Genomic DNA, 21,945 nt, shown 5'->3' on the forward strand with positions numbered 1-21,945 from the left:
TATGTATTTATATGTATTGCATTTATTAAAATGCTAAAATTGGCCTACCATAATTTTCTACTTATTACAGTATGATTATAATTGGTAGAGGATTATGATAGTTTATGGAGATAGAACCATAACCTACTACAGCTGTACACAGTTTAAAAAGCTATGGATTCTAATATTCAGCTTGACATTAGACTAGGATAAACGGTGGTTGGCCTTTACAAGTAAAAGGTTTGCTTTTGCAAGGTCATTGACCGTTTCAGGTCACTGGCCGTTTCAGGTCACTTACCTTCTAACAAAACAATCCAACCCCCTGTTCCAACAAATGCATAATCTGTTCAATAACAGCACGCAAAGAGCTGCCAAGGTATTCAGTGTTTCAGCTTCTTCGCAAGTGGCAAGCTGTGACAATCACCAGGGATTAAACAGCTTCATGTTAGGATACTGGACTGCCAATTTAATCTGACTTGGATTTATGATACACCTCAATCAAGGATAAATAGGATAACAGATTTGTAAGATATTCTCTGTGCAAAAAACAAACAAAAAAAGCACTCTGGTACTAGTGGGATTTCAATTTTGTTTTCCTTTTCTTTTCCTAGATGACTCAACATGCCAACGGGATCTGTGAAACTGCAAAGCATAAAACAACTAGGACAGGAAAACCACAGCTATGAGGTTTCAGATGAAGGTAACGTGCTATTTTTTAATGTAGAGAACTTATTAAGAAAACTGAGATATAATCAACAATGAAAATTATGTTAAACTTCATTTTATAAAAATTAGTTTCAATGACAGATATAAATAATGTATCTGTTGTCTTACAGAACCAACTGGCTCATATATGTAAGTTTAATGTTTTATTTATTGATCATGAGAAATTTTAGAATATCTGAATTTTCTAAGTAAAATGTCATAATCATTATCAGTCTTATTATTTTTTTCTGGATCAACTAATAATTTAATGCATTTTAAAAAGACTGTGTCAGTAGTTTCTGTTCTTTTTGCTCAACACATCACTGTCTTTAGATTCAACTCAATCACTTGAAAGTTTGGTATATCGCAATCTTGTTAATACAAGTTTGAAGGGATAGAAAAGTACTCTGTTTTACATAATAATCTAATCATCTGATTTTTCCTTAAATGACACTTCTTATGAAGTCTTGATCTTCCTGAATATTTAATAGATCATTTAATTTCAAATTTGCTTTAAATGTTAAGCTTAAATATTCAATTCAATTCAATTTTATTTATACAGCGCCAAATCACAACAACAGTCGCCTCAAGGCGCTTTATATTGTACAGTAGATTGTACAATAAATATAGAGAGAGTTGATAAGCAATCATCAATTGATGACCCATTAGGTATAAAGATATGACTTGTTCATTTCTTGATAAATACATTAGACTCATGAATTCGTCATAAGCCCTGCATGAATGTGTTTCTCAAGTATCTGTTTGTCTAATTACTCACTGTCCTGTTTTCCAGAACAATTACACATTCCAAGAAGGATGAAAAGTAAGTAGCAAAGAGCAGGCTCTGAATACTTTGTCACATTTGAGTAAATAATCAACTCATTGGACTTTTATGTCAAATAGAGCTCAGAAAAATGATGAGCAACCAGCCATTAGAGTCGGCTTCTTTGAGCTGGTAAAAATGCCTTACACTGTTTGCAACGTGCCCTCCTTTATCAATTTGGATCCACCTAATCTAGTGTGTGCTTTGTGTTGATGCACCTGCCCAGTTCCGCTTTGCCACGTGCAAAGACATACTGATGATGGTGGTGGGTTGCTTGTGCGCATTGCTGCATGGCTCAGCCCAGCCTCTCATGCTGCTGGTGTTCGGCCTGCTCACTGACGCCTTCATCGAGTACGACATTGAGCTACAAGAACTGAGTGACGACCGCAAGGAGTGCGTGAACAACACCATCCAGTGGAAAAAGAACTACACTGCAGCGTACAACCTGTCAGCGCCCATAAACCAGTCAGATATCGGCCTTCTCAATTCAACTCTCGAGATGTTCATACCGCTGGAGAACAGAACATGTGGGTAAGTGGGTTGTGAGAAATAAAATATTTCATTTGTCAAAATGAAATATAGTTCAAGCTGTGGCTTCTGTATTGTAATCTCTATGTGTTTTGTAGTCCTCATGTGTGACTTTTGAATAATATGTGTGACTTAACTTACAGGCTTCTTGATATTGAATATGAAATGATGATGTTTGCCTTCTATTACGCTGGGATTGGAGCAGCTGTGTTCTTGCTAGGATACCTTCAGGTTAGTCACGGAATATTTTAATATAAACAAACTTGTGTTATAAGTCATCCTTTACTCATTAAAAACACCCATCAACTGCACTGTGACTCAGATCAGCACATCCATCATCAGCTCGAAAAATTTTTCTTTTAATGAAATTGATATTTTTAATGCTAAATTATGATCCCTGTATTTTACTATTTTACAAAAAGCTGAAAAAAAGTAAAACACTTTTTTTTATAGATGCCACAGTAGTTATTTATTTGTATTGTTCTTTTAATTTCCAGGTTTTGTTTGTTTTTTTTTTACCACAACACACAGGTAATGATTGATTGTAATTTGCAACACAGATTGTGATCATTCTAACCATTTAGAATGGTCCCAAAGAAGTGAAGATGTAAGTTGAAAGCGAACAATGCAATCTTCCAAAGCAGGGGTGGGGAAATCCAGGCCTCCAGGGCCGGTGTCCTGCAGGTTTTAGATATCACTCTGGGTCAACACACTTGAATCAAATGATTAATTCATTACCAGGCCTCTGGAGAACTTCAAGACATGTTGAGGAGGTCATTTAGCCATTTAAATCAGCTGTGCTGGACACATCCAAAACCTGCAGGACAAGAGCCCTTGAGGCCTGGAGTTGGACACCCCTGCCCTAGAGTCATAATCAGGAAAACCTGATGAGCCTAGGTCTAATCTATTAACGTGGCTTTCCACTATCTCTCCTTGCTCTGTGCTGCTGTTTCTTTATTCTTATGCTTTTTCATTGTACATGTACAATGACAGTAAGAGGCTATTCTATTACTGCTATTTTATGTCCAGTTCACCGCAAGTAACAACCTGGACCTGTGGCATTTTCTGTTTTAGAAGTGTAGGTGTTAGTGGGGGGATGTCTAACCTAACTGCCAAAAGGACATTTGGAACAATACTAGGGAAATGTGCATTCCTGGAAGAAAAGTAAATAAAAAATGGCATGACCTAAAGAGAAGTTGTATTGGGAGGCTACATAGCACTGAAATTTGAGCAACAGTCTATGGTTTCTAGGTTATTTATCATGATCAGGCTAACCTGAATCTGAAGATCGCTGTAAGTGATGATAGAACCTAAAAACCCTGGGTAAATTGAGAGTTTACTAAAAGCCTCATTCTACCTTTTGAAAAGCTGCACAGGATAAAAAGTGAAGGATTTCAAATAGGTCTGGTGCAGGACTTGAGCAGCTTCTTCTAGTAAAAGATTCCAGGTCATCTTTGATTTCCTCCAGCAATTAAGAAATAAGATGGCTTGAAAATCGTTAGTCACTGTTCTACTAATGCCTTCTTTATTTCCTTACTTTATTTATTTATTTATTTTTTATAAATGTCACTGCTGACAGGGTAACACTTCTGACACACCAACCAAATGAGAGCAAATGTAAATATTCCAGTCCTTTTTAAATCCCAAATATGCCCTTGGTTTCTGCTCAGGAAATATCACATGACTCTGTTGGCTAGTAAAAAATAAAAAGAAATTTTGCACAACATTGCAAAATAACCATCTGGATTATTTTCTCAGCAATGCTCCTCCTGAGCATCAGAAGACTATGTGGAATGTGCATATCTCTTCAAATGCTTAGTGTTAACCTACCTCATAAGCAATGAGTGCCCTTTCATGCGTTAAGTGCCCCTTTAGCTGTTTCACAGGTGTAATTTGTCTTTTTATAAATCAAAAACGAGGTCAGGAGGAAGAGTGCAGGTCCTGATGACACCCTGCTGCCCTGCTTGCTTTTATATTTGCTAATTAACAAAAGTGAACATAACCTCTCTTCAACAACTGACAGATCTCCCTGTGGGTGACTGCTGCTGCCAAGCAGATTCAGCTCATCAGGAAATTGTACTTCAGCAAAGTGATGAGGATGGAGATCGGCTGGTTCGACTGCACCTCTGTCGGGGAGCTCAACACTCGCATGTCAGAGTGAGTAGAACGTGATGATATGGACTACTATGGTTTATCTGTATTACAATTGTTATATCTCTATTCTAGTGACATAAACAAGATCAATGATGCCATTGGGGATCAAGTTTCCATATTTGTGCAGCGTTTCACCACCTTTGTGTGTGGTTTTTGCGTTGGCTTTGTCAAAGGATGGAAGTTAACACTTGTCATCATCGCAGCAAGTCCGCTGATTGGTGTCGGAGCAGGTCTTATGGCTCTGGTGAGACTTGTTTGATATTAAGATTCCAGCTTGATTTTATGACAAAACAGCTTTTTGACTATCCTTGTTGGGGTTGATTACTTTGACCTCAGGGGGTAAATCGTCAAATTCATTTCTCCTGTCTTGTTGAACAAACCTCTCTTGACTTGTCAAGACTTGATTTAACTTTACATTTCAGCTTCACTTCTCCTCTCCATTAACTTGGCATCACTTTGTTGTAACTAGTTTGTGGCTAAGCTAACTGGGATGGAGCTGCAGGCCTATGCTAAAGCTGGGTCTGTAGCTGATGAGGTCCTGTCCTCTATCAGAACTGTGGCTGCTTTTGGAGGAGAGAAAAAGGAAGTGCAAAGGTGAGGTATACAAGAAAGGTACAGCATGTTTGCTATTTTCTTTGTACTTCTAAGGGTAGCTCAAATGAACTCTTCTTTTCTTCTAAAGGTACGACAGGAACCTGGTCTCCGCTCAGCGCTGGGGCATTAGAAAGGGTTTGATTGTGGGGTTTTTCACTGGCTTTATGTGGCTGGTTATCTTCCTTTGTTATGGTCTGGCCTTCTGGTATGGCTCCTCACTGGTTGTGGACACTAAAGAATACACACCAGGAACACTGCTGCAGGTATCACATATATTATGCCAAAATATGAATCGCAGCCTATAATAACGGGTAAATCCTGCTTATCTAAATTTTTAACTTTTTGACTTTTCTGCCCTATTTATTTTGCTTTACACGTGTTTATTAGTGCAAGATAAAACAACAAAGTGGCACTTTAAAATAACCTTTCATCACTCTTGATAAAATCCAGATTTGTTACACTGAAGAGTATAATATACTGACTTTTATATGTTATTTCAGGTGTTCTTTGGGGTTCTGATAGCAGCCATGAATTTGGGGCAAGCCTCTCCGTGTCTGGAGGCTTTTGCGTCAGGTCGTGGAGCTGCTACTATAATCTTTGAGACTATAGACAGAGTGAGAAGACTTGACTTGATATCTTTTAAGCCTTTCCACAGAAAACCATTGACCTTTTTTTAACATTGCACCTTTTAAAATGATACCAGGAGCCAGAGATTGACTGCTTATCTGAAGCTGGATATAAGCTCGACAGGGTCAAAGGGGACATTGAATTTCACAATGTCACCTTCCACTACCCATCCAGACCTGAAGTAAAGGTACTTACAGACATCTACACACATATGCATAGTTGAGATGGTTCTGGTTTCAGGATCTTGTGACAAAGTGTCCTGTCTTTGCTAAGATCCTGGACCAGCTCAATGTTGTAGTGAAGTCGGGGGAGACCACAGCCTTTGTGGGGTCAAGCGGAGCTGGGAAGAGCACCGCCATTCAACTCATCCAGCGTTTTTATGACCCTAAAGAGGGGATGGTAGGTGTGAAGCTCCAAATGGTCACGTTCATCATTCATCAGACTCTTTCATCAGAGTGTGGTGATTACCTGGATACACACCTCCATCCTTTGAAGCTTTATTCTAGCTATTTTTAAAATAACCATCCCCTAAGGCTGATGGAAGTACACGATAATCCATTTCATCATTCAGCAAATGGATCCTAACAGCCTCATTTTTTACTTTTACTGGAATTACAGGCCCATACACCCCACACTGTCTTATTTCTTTAAGCTTCTTGAGTAGAAAATAGCCTGTCATTGCCCGATGAAGGGCATCCATAAGACTAACAACCCTATGATTTGAAACTAGGATTGTTGCAAAGACAGAAAGAAACAAGGAAATACATTATAGCAGCAAAGTGCTGTAATAGCATCATCCATCAATTTTAGCACAAGCACCTGCTCTCTGTGGCCTCCATCTCAGGTGACCCTGGATGGTCATGACATCAGAGGGCTGAACATCCAGTGGCTGCGTTCTCTGATCGGTATAGTGGAGCAGGAGCCTGTGCTGTTTGCCACGACCATTGCAGAGAACATACGCTACGGTCGCCCTGGTGTCTCTGACAAGGACATCATCACTGCTGCAAAGGAGGCCAACGCGTACAACTTCATCATGGACCTGCCACAGGTGCAGATGAGCAATAGGCTTTTAAGATTTATAGGTGATCACAACGTTTAAGCACTGGCTGACAACTTTTTTCATTCCTTGATAGAAATTTGACACCTTGGTCGGGGAGGGTGGAGGTCAGATGAGCGGCGGGCAGAAACAGAGGATTGCTATAGCACGAGCGCTGGTCAGGAACCCTCGTATCCTGCTGCTGGACATGGCCACCTCAGCTCTTGATAACGAGAGTGAAGCTGTAGTTCAAGAAGCTTTGGATAAAGTATGTCTGGCTCATCTACAACTAAATTAGATATTTAATGACAAAAGGTTCAAAATTTGTAAGACTTCTTAAAAAAATGGCTGCCACCGTCACTACAAGGGCCAAATACTGACAAAACTAAAATTTTCAGCCTCTGTTTTGGGAATGAAGAAGAAATGATCAAATATAAGTAAGTCTTTAAGTATTTTAAACTTCCTTACAGGTACGAATGGGCCGCACAACTATCTCCATTGCTCATCGTCTGTCCACCATAAAGAATGCTGATGTGATTGTGGGCTTTGAGCATGGCCGGGCCGTAGAGAGGGGAAAACACAATGAACTTCTGGAGAGGAAGGGTGTCTATTTCACTCTTGTCACCCTGCAGAGCCAAGGAGACAAGGCTCTGAATGAAAAGGCTCGGCAAAGTAGGTCCAGCCCTTTGGGAATGACGAAATCCACTCTGCTTCAATCTAAATGTTTTGAAAGACTTATGCATGTAGAAATTACAAGAATCTAGTGAATGTGACCATCTCCTTCTATTGAATTTCTTATTTCTTAGTGGCCGACCATGAAGACGAGCCTGAGAGACTAAAGCTATCTAGAGCAGGCAGTTACCGTGACAGTTTGAGGTATTACACAAACTCATGCCCAATCACTCCTTCTCTTCATCACATTTGCTCATTTTCTTGGTTGAGTTTTTATCCATTTTCTTGGGCCTGACTGTGCATCTAAATAGGATTATTATAGTAGTCATTTTGTAGCTGAAATTGACTTTTGTCAGTGCATAAACTGGCACCTTAATTTTCTTAATTACCCTTTTGCAGAGCCTCCATCCACAGGCGGTCCAGGTCCCAGTTGTCAAACCTGATCCCAGAAGCCTCCGTTCCAACTGGAGACATTTCTATATCTCGACCAGATAACGACAAGGTGTGTATGTGTGGGTGTGAGTGGGTTTGTGTTTCTTTTATGTATGAAAAGTTTGCCAACAAACAGCCAACAAAAGTTACAAACCAGTGGAGTATAAAACTACTTGTTTGTATTTGTAGTTTTTTTAATCCATGCTTAAACATTATATTATTATAATGCTCCTGCGTAATATAACTTTATATATTTATGCTCAGAATGCATTCCTAGAAGAGGACGATGAACTTGTGGAACCTGCTTCAGCTGCCAGGATCCTAAAGTACAACACACCTGAGTGGCCATATATGCTTTTTGGATCCATTGGGGCTGCAATAAATGGAGGGGTCAACCCCGTCTACTCTCTGCTGTTCAGTCAAATCCTGGCGGTGAGGTTCAAGTCTCATGTTTTGAATCTGAATCTAAAAGCTTGTAGAATGTAGGCATTAAGTTTTGGACCAAACCAGATGTACAAATCAAACGAGGGGCAAAAGCAGCAGTCAACATATAGTCGCACCAGAAGCTGAAAATGCAGTGTTCCCTTCATATTGTTCAGCATACAGTTTAGGTCAGGAAAGCATTTATGTCAACCTCATATAATTCACTCAATAATATTGTGAATTTCTAGTACTGACATTTTCCACAGGAAGAACAGAACAGAAGTGGTAAAATGGTTGCACAATCACCAAGCTAGCAGTTAGATGTAATTCAGTTAAATCTATTATTGCCAAACTGTGTCCTTCATCTCTTATGGTTTGGAGGTGCACTAGTGCTGCTGGAAAGGAATCACCATTGCTGAAAGATATATAGAGCAATGTATGCTCCCATGCACGAAATAATATGACCTGCAACTAAGTGCATAGACTTCAGTGCATTAAAAAAAACAAAACAATGTAACTATATTTACATACAAATAATTAACGTTAGGTACAATAGAATAAACAACATTTTTTTTAAATTTTAATTGTTAAATAACAATTTTTAAAAATTGTTATTTAATATTCATTATGTTGATGTGAATGATGGTTTTTTAATTATTCAGTTGCCCTTTTTTTATATCCTATAATATACTTAAAATTCCTTCCTATATAATGTGTTTCTCTTTTCCTGTAAAATACCCAGAAGTCCCCAGGAAACCACTGTTTATTCCGGGCAGGGCTAGACTGGCCATCGGGCATACCGGGCATTTGCCTGGTGGGCCGCTCGTGATTTTTCGTTTTTATGGGCCGATGGGGTTTTACTTCTTGTCCTTTTTTAACGGTATAAATGAACGGTGGTGGATTGGCCAGTTGGTCATGATCGACTCTGGGCTGGACCAATTACAGCCCAGAGTCTAATTTTAAAGTTGAGTTGAAAAGGAACGCGATTTGTCACATACGACTTCAGCTAGAAAGTTGCTAATTCAATCATGAAACTGATCAATGATCAGCTGATCGGCTTTTCTCTCTGCGCCAGAAAGAGGAAACCGATGGAGGTCGCGCTAAACAACAGCAGCACGTTTAAGCTTGATAAGCTGTTGTTAGAATTTATTTAATATTAATTTCTAGTATCAGCTGATGTTTGCTGGAGCCACAGCCATAAAAGCTGCTGGTCATGATATCAGTTTGTATATCTGGTGAGAGGGAAACGTGAAGATGAAGCCAGGAGATGTCCTTATTGAATCATCAGAGCTGAACAGGTGATGGAGAAACAGGTTTACCCTTTAGGTGACATGAATGAGTTGAAGGGAAGCTATGAACTGTTTCTGAGAGACAAATAACACCAGGATCCTTTTCTAAGTAGCTGACAGCTGGTAACTGTGCAGGGGCGGGTCTAGCAAAGTTTTGCCAGGGGGGCCAGGTAGGGCATTAACAGGGAAAGGGGGGCACAAAGAAATACTTTTCTTTCTTATTCTCATTTAAAATGTCTAGCTTTTAACAAATAATTATCTGAATCTTACAACCAAAGTTTTCATCTGATGTAAAATGTATAGAAATCCATTATTGTATTCAGTAAATATTACGTCTAGTATATACCCTAGTAAGTTATAGTATTCTTTCCTTTGTTAAGGTACCATCTGTGCAGTCTGCAATTCTGTTGAAGAAAGATGTTGAATCTATTTAATTACTGGAGAAAAATTATAGATTTCTGTGCATTTTTTTAATACGTGCATTAAATTAAAATCGGTTTTGTCAATTAATCGTCTTGAGGCAGAGGGTGGGTGAGTGGTTCCCTATTTTTTTTCTTTTCTTTTTTTGCTGGGAGTTGGCAACCCTATTAGTTAGGTATATGTAATTATAAATTAGGTTGTTTTATATTTTTGCTAAGTACTGTTTAGAATACCGGAATAGGGAGGATGGTGTAGGTTTAAGTTTTTTGTAAAGGCTTTATGGCTTTTCCTACAATGCCATGGTGGGCTGGTCACTAGTCAAAATGCCCAGGCTGATTTTTTTGTCCCAGTCCAGCCCTGATTCCCGGTCACAAGGATAATACCGTCCTATTTTTACTCTAGTGTAAATGACAGCTGGACATGTGTGAGTTAGTGTGTTAAGCACTCTTAGATTTGTGTGTCTCTTATCTTTTTTATGACACTGACATATGCACATGAAATATGGCTATAAAGTCATGTAAAACTGTACATGAGACTCAAGCTCTTACTTCAAATCAGAAGACTTTGACAAACGACTGGTTTAAATTGATAGTTTGACAGTGAACTGTGATATTCATTTTGCAAATTTCATTCTAATTAGCAGCAGTGACCAATACATTATCTGTGTAAATGATATGTTAGCTGGCTAGTATAATGGAATGGCTTTTATATAGCATTTTCCTAGTCTTACTAATCACTCAAACCCCAATATTCAAACAGCCCTTTATTCTATGACTCTGAGTTTAATCACATGACAGCTTTAAAAACTCTAACCCTGTCAGTTTGGTTTGCCGTTAGTTTGCTGACTTATTAAAATGAATTTTAATACCCACTAAATATTTTCCAGTGTAAATGTTTCGTGCTATCCCACCCTTGAGGTCCTGTTAAACCATCATCAGATTCTTTTAAGTACAGTGACACTGTGAGCTGAAATAAAATAAAATCAAATAAGTCAATGAAATTCTTCATTTATTTGAAAGCACTTTTTAAATGCCTATATGTGTTTTAGACTTTCTCAGTACAAGATCCTGTGGCTCAGAGGAAGGAGATCAACAGCATCTGCCTGTTCTTTGTTGTGGTTGGCATTGTCTCTTTCTTCACCCAGTTGCTGCAGGTAGAGTAGTTTGCTTGCAATACTGATTTCTTTAGTGCTTCTTTGCAGCCTTAACACCTGCTGGTGGTCAAGGTTGAAGGAAGGTCATAAGAGACCTGTTTATTTTGGTAAATAAATGCCTTCTGCTGAAGGAAAACATTTCCTTACATCCTGCAAAGCAAAGGCGGTTCTTAATACTCAATTTATGAGTGGGAAACCTTTTTTTTTTTAGGTTACTCATTCAGTAGATCACATTCGGTATGAAATCACTGTGGAAGTGTTTTGGATTTAATATTTTGGGTGTGCCTGTGTCTCCAGGGTTACGCCTTCTCTAAGTCTGGAGAACTGCTGACCCGCAGGTTACGTCGGCTTGGCTTCCAAGCCATGCTGGGCCAAGAGGTTGGATGGTTTGATGATCACAGGAACAGTCCAGGAGCTCTGACCACACGTTTGGCCACTGATGCCTCACAAGTGCAAGGAGTGAGTTATAGCTTTAATGAAAAAAACAAAACAAAAAAATAAAGTACATGTTCATGTATATTGGGCTATAAAGTTATGCTTATAATTAAATCAGCTACTTGGATGCTGAAACTAAAGACAGTATAAAAAATGGATATGCTGTGATGTCACCCATTGTTTCTGATAAGATTATTTATAGTTTTAGCTTTAGTTTAGCCTAACCTTGGCTATCAGCTAGCCATTCCTTGATATCACTGGTATCACTGGAACTCTTGCTTAAGCTGCTGAGCTTTCTGTTTCTTTTTACACGTTTCAATAAATTCTAAAAGGTCATATTCAGCTTAGAATGTAATTTCTATCATTTATGTAGTTTATGTCTTTTCTTTTTAAATCACAATTTTAGCCTAAATTGCACGTTTCTTAATTCTAGCAAGTTTGAGAATAAACAACTGAAAATAATTTTGTAATAGCTTGTTTGTTATTTATAGAATCTTATATGTATAAAAATTTTGTTCAGTCCATGTGGACAATCACCAGAAGTCTGAGTCAAGTGACATCATTGCTCTCTTCCTCCAAGGCTACGGGCTCACAGATCGGCATGATCGTCAACTCTCTGGCAAACATTGGCGTTGCACTTATCATTTCCTTCTACTTCAGCTGGAAGCTCACACTGCTGATCCTTTGCTTCCTGCCGTTCATTGCTCTGTCAAGTGGCTTCCAGGCTTCAATGCTCACAGGTTTCGCCAAACAGGACAAGGAGGCCATGGAAGCGGCTGGACAGGTCAGATATGATTCCTATTTTACTTGCATTTCATATCAGTTTACGTCATCCTCCAGTCTGAAAATAGTACAAGTGCATTATTCAGATATAGAATGACAAGTAAAATGCATCATTACAGTCCCTAACTACAGTTTTAGGCTGCAGGTTTCATCCCTGCAAAAACCTGCAGCTGAACATTTATCGGGGTCCAGGGTTCAATTTAATAATTTTTTTGTTCCTGTAATTTGGGGAGTGAAGTATTCAGTTAATACTATCAGGCTCCAATGGTGTAGAGGCCAGCCATGTTCAAAATGCAGTCAGGATGCTACTGATAAAATTTTAGGAGAATACAGTGGGCTGAAAAGTTCACAGTAAAAAGTGGACTACAAACTTTCTTTATGCTATGTGAATTATCCTAATGCAGTAAGCCCAACCCATTTAAGTAAAGTGGATTAGATGTAAATTTAATAATACCTAAGGGCGGAAACTAGATAACTGTAGCTGCAAAAAACAGGACATAGATAAGAAAGAGCAGCTACGTTATCTACATCCTTTTCTCCTTTGCACATTAAAGCACACAACAACTAGGCTTGCTTTAGACTTTACTCTAGTCCTTTATGCGCAGATTTCTGGTGAAGCTCTGAACAACATTCGCACCATCGCTGGCTTGGGGAAGGAGAAGACCTTTGTGGAGATGTATGAGGCCCAGCTGGACGCGCCATATCAAGCAGCCCTGAAGAAGGCGAATGTATATGGAGCTTGCTATGGTTTTTCCCAGTGCATAATTTTCTTGACAAACTCAGGCTCCTACAGGTTTGGAGGTTATTTGGTGCAAAACGAGGGGCTCCATTTCAGTTTGGTGTTCAGGTGAGAGTCAAGTCAATGTATATGATGTGTATGTCTAATACTAGTCTGCATCATCTTAAAAAGATAACTTCAGTAAAGAGTTAAAAATTATTTGTAATAAGGACATCTTTTTTTAAAGGTCCCCCAAAACACATACTTGAGACAACTTTGTAGATTTTTCTTCTTGTAAATTGTGCATAAACTTGTTGATGGCTCCCAAAAGCATTTGGTCAAAGTGAAACTTGCTAAGGTACATTTAGCCTACAATTAGTGGGAGTGTAAGTATAAATTTGAGCCTGTATGTATAATTTCAAACTTGTATATAATTGTGGACAACAATTGAGTTGTTAAAAAAAACAGCAAAAAAGATTGTTTCGTTAAAGTCATGAAAAATGCATCTTGGAGGAAGAACAATTCAAAGGGTTAATTTAAGTCCAAAGTTACCTTAATGTTACTGCCCACGATGAGTGAAAAAGTCTGACCACACTTGACCAATGTGTATCGTGTGCATATGTGTGTAGGTGGTATTTCCACGTTCCCACATCATGGTGCAGTACAGTGGGTTTTCATTGTTGCTGGGGTCTATTTGTGCTTTTGTTATCTCTTACAGGGTAATTTCAGCCATTGTCACCAGTGGCACAGCCCTCGGCAGAGCCTCCTCTTACACACCTGACTATGCCAAAGCCAAGATCTCAGCAGCACGTTTTTTCCAGCTACTAGACCGCGTGCCTCAGATCAGTGTCTACAATGACAAGGGAGAAAAATGGGTAAGGTGGTGCATAAGTTATGTGTGAAGTACCATGCACTTTGAGGGTGTAAGAAATGTGGGTGAATGTCTTTTTTTTATGTGTTTTTATCCTCTCTGACCCTCACTCTGCTTTGTTTTCAGGATAACTTCCAAGGGAACATTGACTTCATTGACTGCAAGTTCACCTACCCCTCTAGGCCAGACATCCAAGTCCTGAATGGGCTGAATGTTTCAGTGAAACCTGGCCAGACACTGGCCTTTGTGGGCAGCAGTGGCTGTGGGAAGAGCACTAGTGTACAGCTGCTGGAGAGGTTTTATGATCCCAACCACGGCAAAGTGGTAAGAGAGACAAAATACAACAGGCTTAATACGCAACAGGCTCAATATGTAAACCAAATGAGTATGTTATGAATGGCTCATATTGTAAAAAATGGAGATACCAATAGTATCTTAGAGCTTTTATTTTATTATTGAGGTGGCTGTAGCTCAGCATGTAGAGTAGGTCATCTACTAATTGGAAGGATGGTGGTTTGATACCTGGCTGCTCCAGTCTGCTTGACTGGGCAAGATACTGAACCCCAAGTTGCTCTCTGATGCGTTCATCGAAGTGTAAATGTTTGCGGCAGAAAAATGCTAGTGAAAGATAGATAGAAAGCACTAAGGTAGAAATTCTCTTAAAATTTGCATCTACTGAGATCTGCTAAGCTAGCTACCTTTAGTGAAAGTCTGCTTTACCTGCTTCTTTTTCATGAACTGAATTAGCTCCTGTCTTTTTAAGGATGCAGAAAATTATTTACTAAAGTATAATAAACCATATGCTAAAGTATAGAATTTTCATTTGACTTTCTGTTGTAAAGGTTACAGTATTACAGTGTTTTTGCAGCATTTTTCTTTTTGTTGTTTTGCTTTGCATTTTACCACAACTCTTTTTTTTTGATGAATTATTACCATATGTAGTTTCATTGTAGAGTAGCAATCCTTTAAAAAGTGACACTAGTCCACTCTATGCTACTTTAACTTAAAAAATATATGCTGTTACAAGTTACTTTTTAAATTTTCATTTGATATAAAACCATGTACTTAAGTTTTAAAGTGTAACTTTATCTAGTTAAAGTAACCAACAATCTACAAAATGGAACAATTTAATTTAATTGAAATTGAAATTCAGTTTTCCATGCGTACAAGTACTGCTCATCATTTGAAAAGAACTGTATGTTCAATACAAGATTAAAAAAAAACGTGCAGCTTTACACACGTACTGTAGCCTTAAAAAAATCTGACTCTGCACAAAATGGAGAGTTCTGACTTAAAACTGCCAATATTATACTGTCACAGCAGTTGCTGACCTTTTTGGAAATGTCAGATATCTCATTTTGGAATGAATGAGTCACACTGTGTATATAGTCTCTGCTTTCATCTTTTTTTCTCATGAGGCTCATTTATACTTTGATGTCACTATGAAAGTGAAACTTGTAATTTGTCTCAGTCAAAGAATAATTGCTGGACATTCAGTGAGCACGGTGGTGGAAGTATTTCATGTCACTTCATCTTTCAGTCAGACATTCTTGCTGACTCTGTGCTGTATTTTATAAAATGGAGCACTCTACCCAGGATGATCGTTTTGATTTTATGCCATGAAGATATTCATGCCAGGATTCAAATGGCCCTAATTGAGCTGGAAGTGGTTTGGAAACACATAGTCCTGATTCTCTGTCTGAGATTTAAAAAGGACACGATCACCTCTGCATAGTTATGAGAGAAATTACAGTTCAGATAGTAGTCTGATGGCTCATTAACTGGATTGTATTTCTAGTCTTTTGATTATTACATTGCTTTGTACTAATGGAAAAATCAATTACTTCCTGCAGCTGATTGATGGCCATGACACCACTCGCGTCAACGTGTCTTTCCTGCGTTCCAAGATTGGCATCGTGTCCCAGGAGCCCATCCTGTTTGACTGCAGCATCGCAGAGAACATTAAGTATGGCGACAACTTGCGAGAAATCAGCATGAATGAGGTCATCTCTGCTGCAAAGAAGGCCCAGCTTCATGACTTTGTTATGGCCCTTCCTGAGGTACGATAAATAGTTTGTATATGATGCTTGTGGCTGGGATTCAAAAAGAGACAAAATTAAATAAAGTTTACTGTTTGAGCAGTAAACAGGCTGGCAACATGTAGTCAATCAGGAAAGGTAAACAACAGGGAAAAAGGACTCTATGCACTGAGTGACGATCAAGTGCACAGGTTACAGTGTCGTCCTACTTTCTTCTTCATTATAATACTTGTTCTAACATGTTGATTAGGCATGTTGAAATGTGATTAGTCCACATTAATATGGACATTCACTTGTGCTTTTAGTAGAGATGAACAATGGGCAGCTTGGGTTTGATTACAGTCAGTCAGTCATCAGCTATTACTTATCTAAATGATTGTTTTAAATACCTTCTCAGCCCTGAATTTTACCATTATGCATCCCTAACTTTTGCCTACTCTTTAGATGCCAAATGTCAAAGTTCCTTGTAAAATCCATTAGTTTTCACATTATAAGGCTTAGGTTCAATAATTTATTCTGTAAGCCATTAATGTGTCATTTATACCCCATTCTTCCAAGACTAGCCGAAGAAGCTTCACCATTAATCGCTGACTTTTATAGAAAGGCAAACAGAGACAGGTATAAATCATATGTTTGTAGTGATTGTCCTGTGTGGACCACCTTATCTCTGAAAACAAACAGTTGTTCATGAGCTCAGAATCCAACCCAGTATCAAGGCAAAGTGAGTAATAGACACGTCAGCACACCATGTGAAATGGACACGCATGCAAAAGGTACAGTAAGTTGCATTAAGCTGCAGGACCAGCAGAGGGAGATGTTTTATTATAAGGCAACATAAAAAAACCCCAGACATTATGAACACAGCCACCTAACTTAATTGTTTCTGGCGATTAAGGACTCTGGGTATTTTGTGGGATTTACCGACAACAATAAAGTAAACAATTAGTATTAAAAACGCAACATGCAGCTGCTCCCTTGTTACAGATAATCAGCACATTTGATAACATCAACTTTGATTTTGGATGTTTATAACAGACGCCTTTCCAGCTTGAACTGAACCAACAATCTTTCATTTCTTAAGCAAATATGTAAATCACAGTTCAATTCAGCTTTATTTATATAGTGCCAATTCACAACAATAGTCGTGTCATTTATATTATAAGGTAAATAATAGTAGAAAGAATCCCAACAATCAAATGACTCCCTGTGAGCAAGCACTTGGTGACAGTGAAGTGAAAAACCCTCCAGCAGAATCAGGTTCAGGGAGATGTGGCCATCCACCATAACTGCTTGAGGTTGATGTTAAAGAGAAGAGAGCACAGAGATACAGGGCAGAAAGCAAACTATAATTGCCAATAATTTAATAAAGTAGCATATAGACACACAGAGAGTGAAAAGAGATGAGGAAAGCCCCCCGGCAGTCTAAGGTCATTGCACGATAACTAAGGGATGGTTCAGAGTTACCTGATCCAGCCCAAACTACAGTAGCCTAATCGTAAAAGTAGTGCCTGTCTTCCAAATCCAGACTGGGAGCTGGTCCCACAGTGGAGAGGCATGAAAGGAACCACAAGTGCTCTGTTAGGATAATAAGGTACTATGGAGCCTGATTACTCAAGATTTTGTATGTGAGGAGAAGTATTGTAAGTTCCACTCTCAATTTAACAGGAAGCTGTTAATAGTCAAGTCTGGGATGTTCCAATGTAATGCCAATGTCCTTTACGTTTCTGGACTTAATTCAATTCAATTCAATTCAATTCAATTCAATTTTATTTATATAGCGCCAAATCACAACAAAAGTCGCCTCAAGGCGCTTCATAGATACAGAGAAAAACCCAACAATCATATGACCCCCTATGAGCAAGCACTTTGGCGACAGTGGGAAGGAAAAACTCCCTTTTAACAGGAAGAAACCTCCGGCAGAACCAGGCTCAGGGAGGGGCGGCCATCTGCTGCGACCGGTTGGGGTGAGAGAAGGAAGACAGGATAAAAGACATGCTGTGGAAGAGAGACAGAGGTTAATAACAGATATGATTCAATGCAGAGAGGTCTATTAATACATAGTGAGTGAGAAAGGTGACTGGAAAGGAAAAACTCAATGCATCATGGGAATCCCCCGGCAGCCTACGTCTATTGCAGCATAACTAAGGGAGGATTCAGGGTCACCTGGTCCAGCCCTAACTATATGCTTTAGCAAAAAGGAAAGTTTTAAGCCTAATCTTAAAAGTAGAGATAGTTTCTGTCTCCCGAATCCAAACTGGAAGCTGGTTCCACAGAAGAGGGGCCTGAAAACTGAAGGCTCTGCCTCCCATTCTACTTTTAAATACTCTAGGAACAACTGACACATCTTCAAGTTAACAATGACAATTGCTTTGCTAAATGCCCACACACCCTCACAAATCCCAGTTATAACCTCCTAGGACCTGGCGTCCACATATGTGGACATCACATTTTGGGTTATTTAGACCAAAATACTCAATTTTGCTCTACAAGGGCCTGATATCCACTTACGAGGACATTATACTGCTACTGTTCTATCGAAATTTTAAACGAATGTCCTCATTTGTGGCTCTCATTTTTCTTAGAAACAAAAATTAGGTAAAAAAAAATCTGGTAATTGTTTGTTTTTACATTCATCAGGTCCCAATCAGCCCAAATATCAAAGAATAATTAAAAACGCATGCCGTGGAAGAGTTCGGGTCTTAGGAGGTTAATGAGGACACACGCGAGATTTCTCCTTTAGTGTTTAATTTGACAGGAAGGTTGACAGAATAATGCTGTTCCCACAGTGATTCTATTGAAACAGGTACAGGTAGAAATGGTGGCTACAATGCTACAAAAGCCTGACTACTCATCAGTGTTTTTGTTAGTTGTTGAAATGGAAAATTTGGCTTCCTGGCTGAGTTCCACATACACTCAGCTTTAACAGCACTCTGGGTTCGGGGATCTTTCACTAATAGAACTCTTGGAAAGAGCTCATATTGTGTTATCAGCAGTAGATAGCTGTTTCTGCGATTGCACAAAAATCATTTTTATGCAAGATGGAAGTTTGCAATCAAGTGTTACGTACATGACATAACAGCTGAGCTATGTTTGGAGAATAAAAAAAAAAGCATCACTAACTACTGATGTTTTCTGCTGACTCTCATTGTTTGTTTATGTCGTTTTCAGTGTCTACTTATTTTGGTGTTGTATTGAAAAATTGCCTATAGACGCAAATTTTGTTCTCTCCCCGTGCTTCAGAAATACGACACCAACGTGGGCTCTCAGGGGTCTCAGTTATCTCGTGGCCAGAAGCAGCGCATTGCCATCGCCAGGGCAATCATACGTGACCCTAAGATCCTGCTCCTTGACGAGGCTACCTCCGCCCTGGACACCGAGAGCGAGATGGTATGCTTCGCTGAACTCTGAACAGCTTCCATTTGCTGAGTCCACAAACTCAACATCACAGCGTAGTGCAGCTGCTTGATATTCTCCGGGCACACAGAGCAAAGAGAGCAGGCACTTAATTATTATTATCATTAACATCACTACCATTCATCATCCCTATTATTATCACCAACAGCTTACAGTTCATACCAACCCTCCAGTAGAGCCTTTTTAAGATGAATACAGTCAGTTTGGCCTGTGCTGTAGCTTTTACAGCTCAAATAGCTGAACCACGCTGAGGAGCAGAGGCCTCTGCAGTGTGCTGAGGAGCAGAGGCCTCTGCAGTGTACTGATCCTCTGGAACATTCTAATGATAGTAATCAACCCATGATTGTGAAATTGCTATAATTGTGAGGCTTGTGTGTCTGCTACGTGAGATCATGGCTCCTGACTATGTATGTGTGTGTGTCTTTGTGAGCACTAATTCATGTGTCCCGTGACAGACTGTGCAAGAAGCCCTGGACAAAGCCAGACAGGGACGGACCTGCATCGTCATTGCCCATCGCCTCTCTACCATCCAGAACTCTGACATCATTGCCGTCATGTCCAGAGGCATTGTGATTGAGAAAGGAGCACACGACCAGCTCATGGCCCTGAAGGGAGCCTATTACAAGCTGGTTACAACAGGAGCACCGATCAGCTAACCGCTCAGGGAAACATTGTTACTGCTGTAATGTCAAGAGAAGTGAGGACTTGATGCCATACTTTAAATAATAAAGTATGTAGAAAAGACCTAAGAAGTGGTTGACTTAGCTGTTTACTTCTACAGTATTTATTTTTGTGAAAGGAGTCTTTTAAGAGGTAAAAAAGTATTTGCCCGGATTTCTTATTTGTCACAGTTTGGTTTTTTTCCAATTTAAACAAATGTTATTATTAGACAAAGGTCAGACTAATCAGTGTAATCAGAGTAAATACAAAATTCAGTTTTTAAATCATTTTATTTATTAAGAGAAAAAAAGGCAATTCAAACCCAACTGGGCCTAAATGAGATTAACCTCATTTTTTTGTACAACTGAGTTCATTATCATGAACCCCACCCAGGCCAGGTCTGTTGAAACAAGATATTCAACAGGACTTGAAAAGAACCTGTTTGGTAAAGTCAAGTTCGCCTAAAAATCTTAAAAATGACACAATCTAAAGATGAAGCTGAGGAAAGGGTTACCTTTGTGAATCCAGCAAATCAAGGTGAGAGCCAATATACACACATGGAGAAAACCTGGAACAGGAGTGACCCTGCCCAGAAGTGACTGGCCTACCAAAATTACTCTAAGGAGGTCAGAATCATCCAGGAGGAACTTGCCCCAATGCTTGAGCTTGTTAAGCTCAGTGTTCATGATTCAAAAACAAAAAAGAGACTGACCAAAAAGGTCATCCATTGGGAGAGTTCCAAGGTGAAAAAAAAGCAAAAAGACTCATCTCACATTTGCCATCCTTTGGACTGATGAGACAGAAGCTGAAGCTTTTGGAAGTCTTTAGTCAAGTGCACTTGGGTTATGCAGCAGGACAATGATCCTGAAATGACCTGAAATACACCAGGAAGTCCATCCTCCAAAGACACATTGCCAGTTATTGCAGTTCCACAACGGGTAGGATTGGATAACCTTTTTCCCCCTAAATTAAATCATCATTGAAAAACTGCTTTACTTGATTTTTCTTTGTCTAATTATAAAATGTCTTTAATGATCTGAAACATTTAAAGGTGACAAATATGCAGAAAACTAAGAAATCAGTAAGGAGGCAAATACTGTATGTGATTCACACATCTTGTATGGTGGTATTTTAAGCTAGCCAATCAGTGTCTTTCTTTTATTTACTCCGTTTTTTAATCTCGTTGATACTGGCTTTGTCTCATTGCCTACACCTTCACTCTTAGCAGCCAAATATTCTTTTTATACATCAGAAAAACTGAAAAAAGTCCACAGCTGACCATTGCAATACAGTTTTTAATGGAAAATGGCTTGTAAGCTGGTTTTATATTCAACCAGTGATGGTGAGCAACTGAAGACATTGATAACAGCATAGACTTGTTTACTTCTGTGTTATCATTTTGAAATTGTATTTTTTTCTTTTACTTGTTCAATTTTCACCATAGTTATTATATATTTATTACTGACTTGTAATTTTGCAAATTAAATTTTCAAACAAAAGACAACATCAGATTATTTGTTTTAAATTCCCCTAAACCAATTAAGAGGACCGATGCAACTAAAAATATGCTACATCACCAATGGGCACATTAAAAATGCTATTTTGGTATATTAATCCAGTAATACTTTTATACTTGAGTAAAAAAAATGCAGAGGATTTAGTTTTATAGGCAATATAGTGTTACCACAGAAGCTCTTTCCAAAGATGAATTAGACTACCAGCATCTGTAAAGCTTACAATTTAATTTTTATATTTATCTTCTTGTTGTTTTGGGGGGGTTTTACCCAAAATTGTCATTGCTAAGTTAAGCTAATCACCTGGTGCCTTTAGATCCATATTTAGACTTCCATATAATTGTTTTATAAGATGCAGTTTTATTTCCAGTTGTAGTGCTCCTCAATGAAATAGTTTCTTTAATAGATTGATAACACATTGTTTTCAACCCATTAACGTGTTTTATATTTGTGAAATATTTAATAATGCAGTTATGGAATCAGTTTTATGGGACAATAATTACAAAAACCTATCATGAAAATGAGATCAAATTCTGCCAGTATGTCTGCTTTAATACATGCTCTTTTCAGTCAGATATCTGTGGTCCTTTACTCAAATATAAATCTGTTTAAGAGTGTTGCAAAATGGCAATATTGACAATAACAACAAACATTTTAAAAAACTCAATATTGCATT

General features: G+C 38.7%; 1 protein-coding gene across 1 annotated transcript; it reads left to right on the forward strand.

Annotated features, from left to right (window-relative positions):
- Positions 1–374: 374 nt before the first annotated feature.
- LOC146361030 (bile salt export pump-like) lies at positions 375–21,790 on the forward strand. The gene is made up of 29 exons (XM_084921861.1): positions 375–503; positions 591–679; positions 816–834; positions 1,478–1,507; positions 1,588–1,639; positions 1,734–2,038; positions 2,179–2,266; positions 4,059–4,192; positions 4,262–4,433; positions 4,659–4,783; positions 4,872–5,046; positions 5,284–5,397; positions 5,487–5,597; positions 5,684–5,809; positions 6,255–6,458; positions 6,544–6,714; positions 6,917–7,118; positions 7,253–7,322; positions 7,518–7,620; positions 7,815–7,982; positions 10,731–10,835; positions 11,133–11,294; positions 11,851–12,054; positions 12,659–12,900; positions 13,490–13,646; positions 13,769–13,966; positions 15,496–15,702; positions 18,922–19,068; positions 19,551–21,790. The coding sequence occupies exons 2-29, from the start codon at positions 601–603 to the stop codon at positions 19,749–19,751; spliced, it is 4,071 nt and encodes a 1,356-aa protein (XP_084777987.1). The 5' UTR covers positions 375–503; positions 591–600; the 3' UTR covers positions 19,752–21,790.
- Positions 21,791–21,945: the final 155 nt, after the last annotated feature.

The sequence above is a fragment of the Perissodus microlepis genome, chromosome 23 (genome assembly GCF_051167445.1).
Source record: "Perissodus microlepis isolate ML-2025 ecotype Zambia chromosome 23, ASM5116744v1, whole genome shotgun sequence".
NCBI classification, from domain to species: Eukaryota; Metazoa; Chordata; class Actinopteri; order Cichliformes; family Cichlidae; genus Perissodus; species Perissodus microlepis.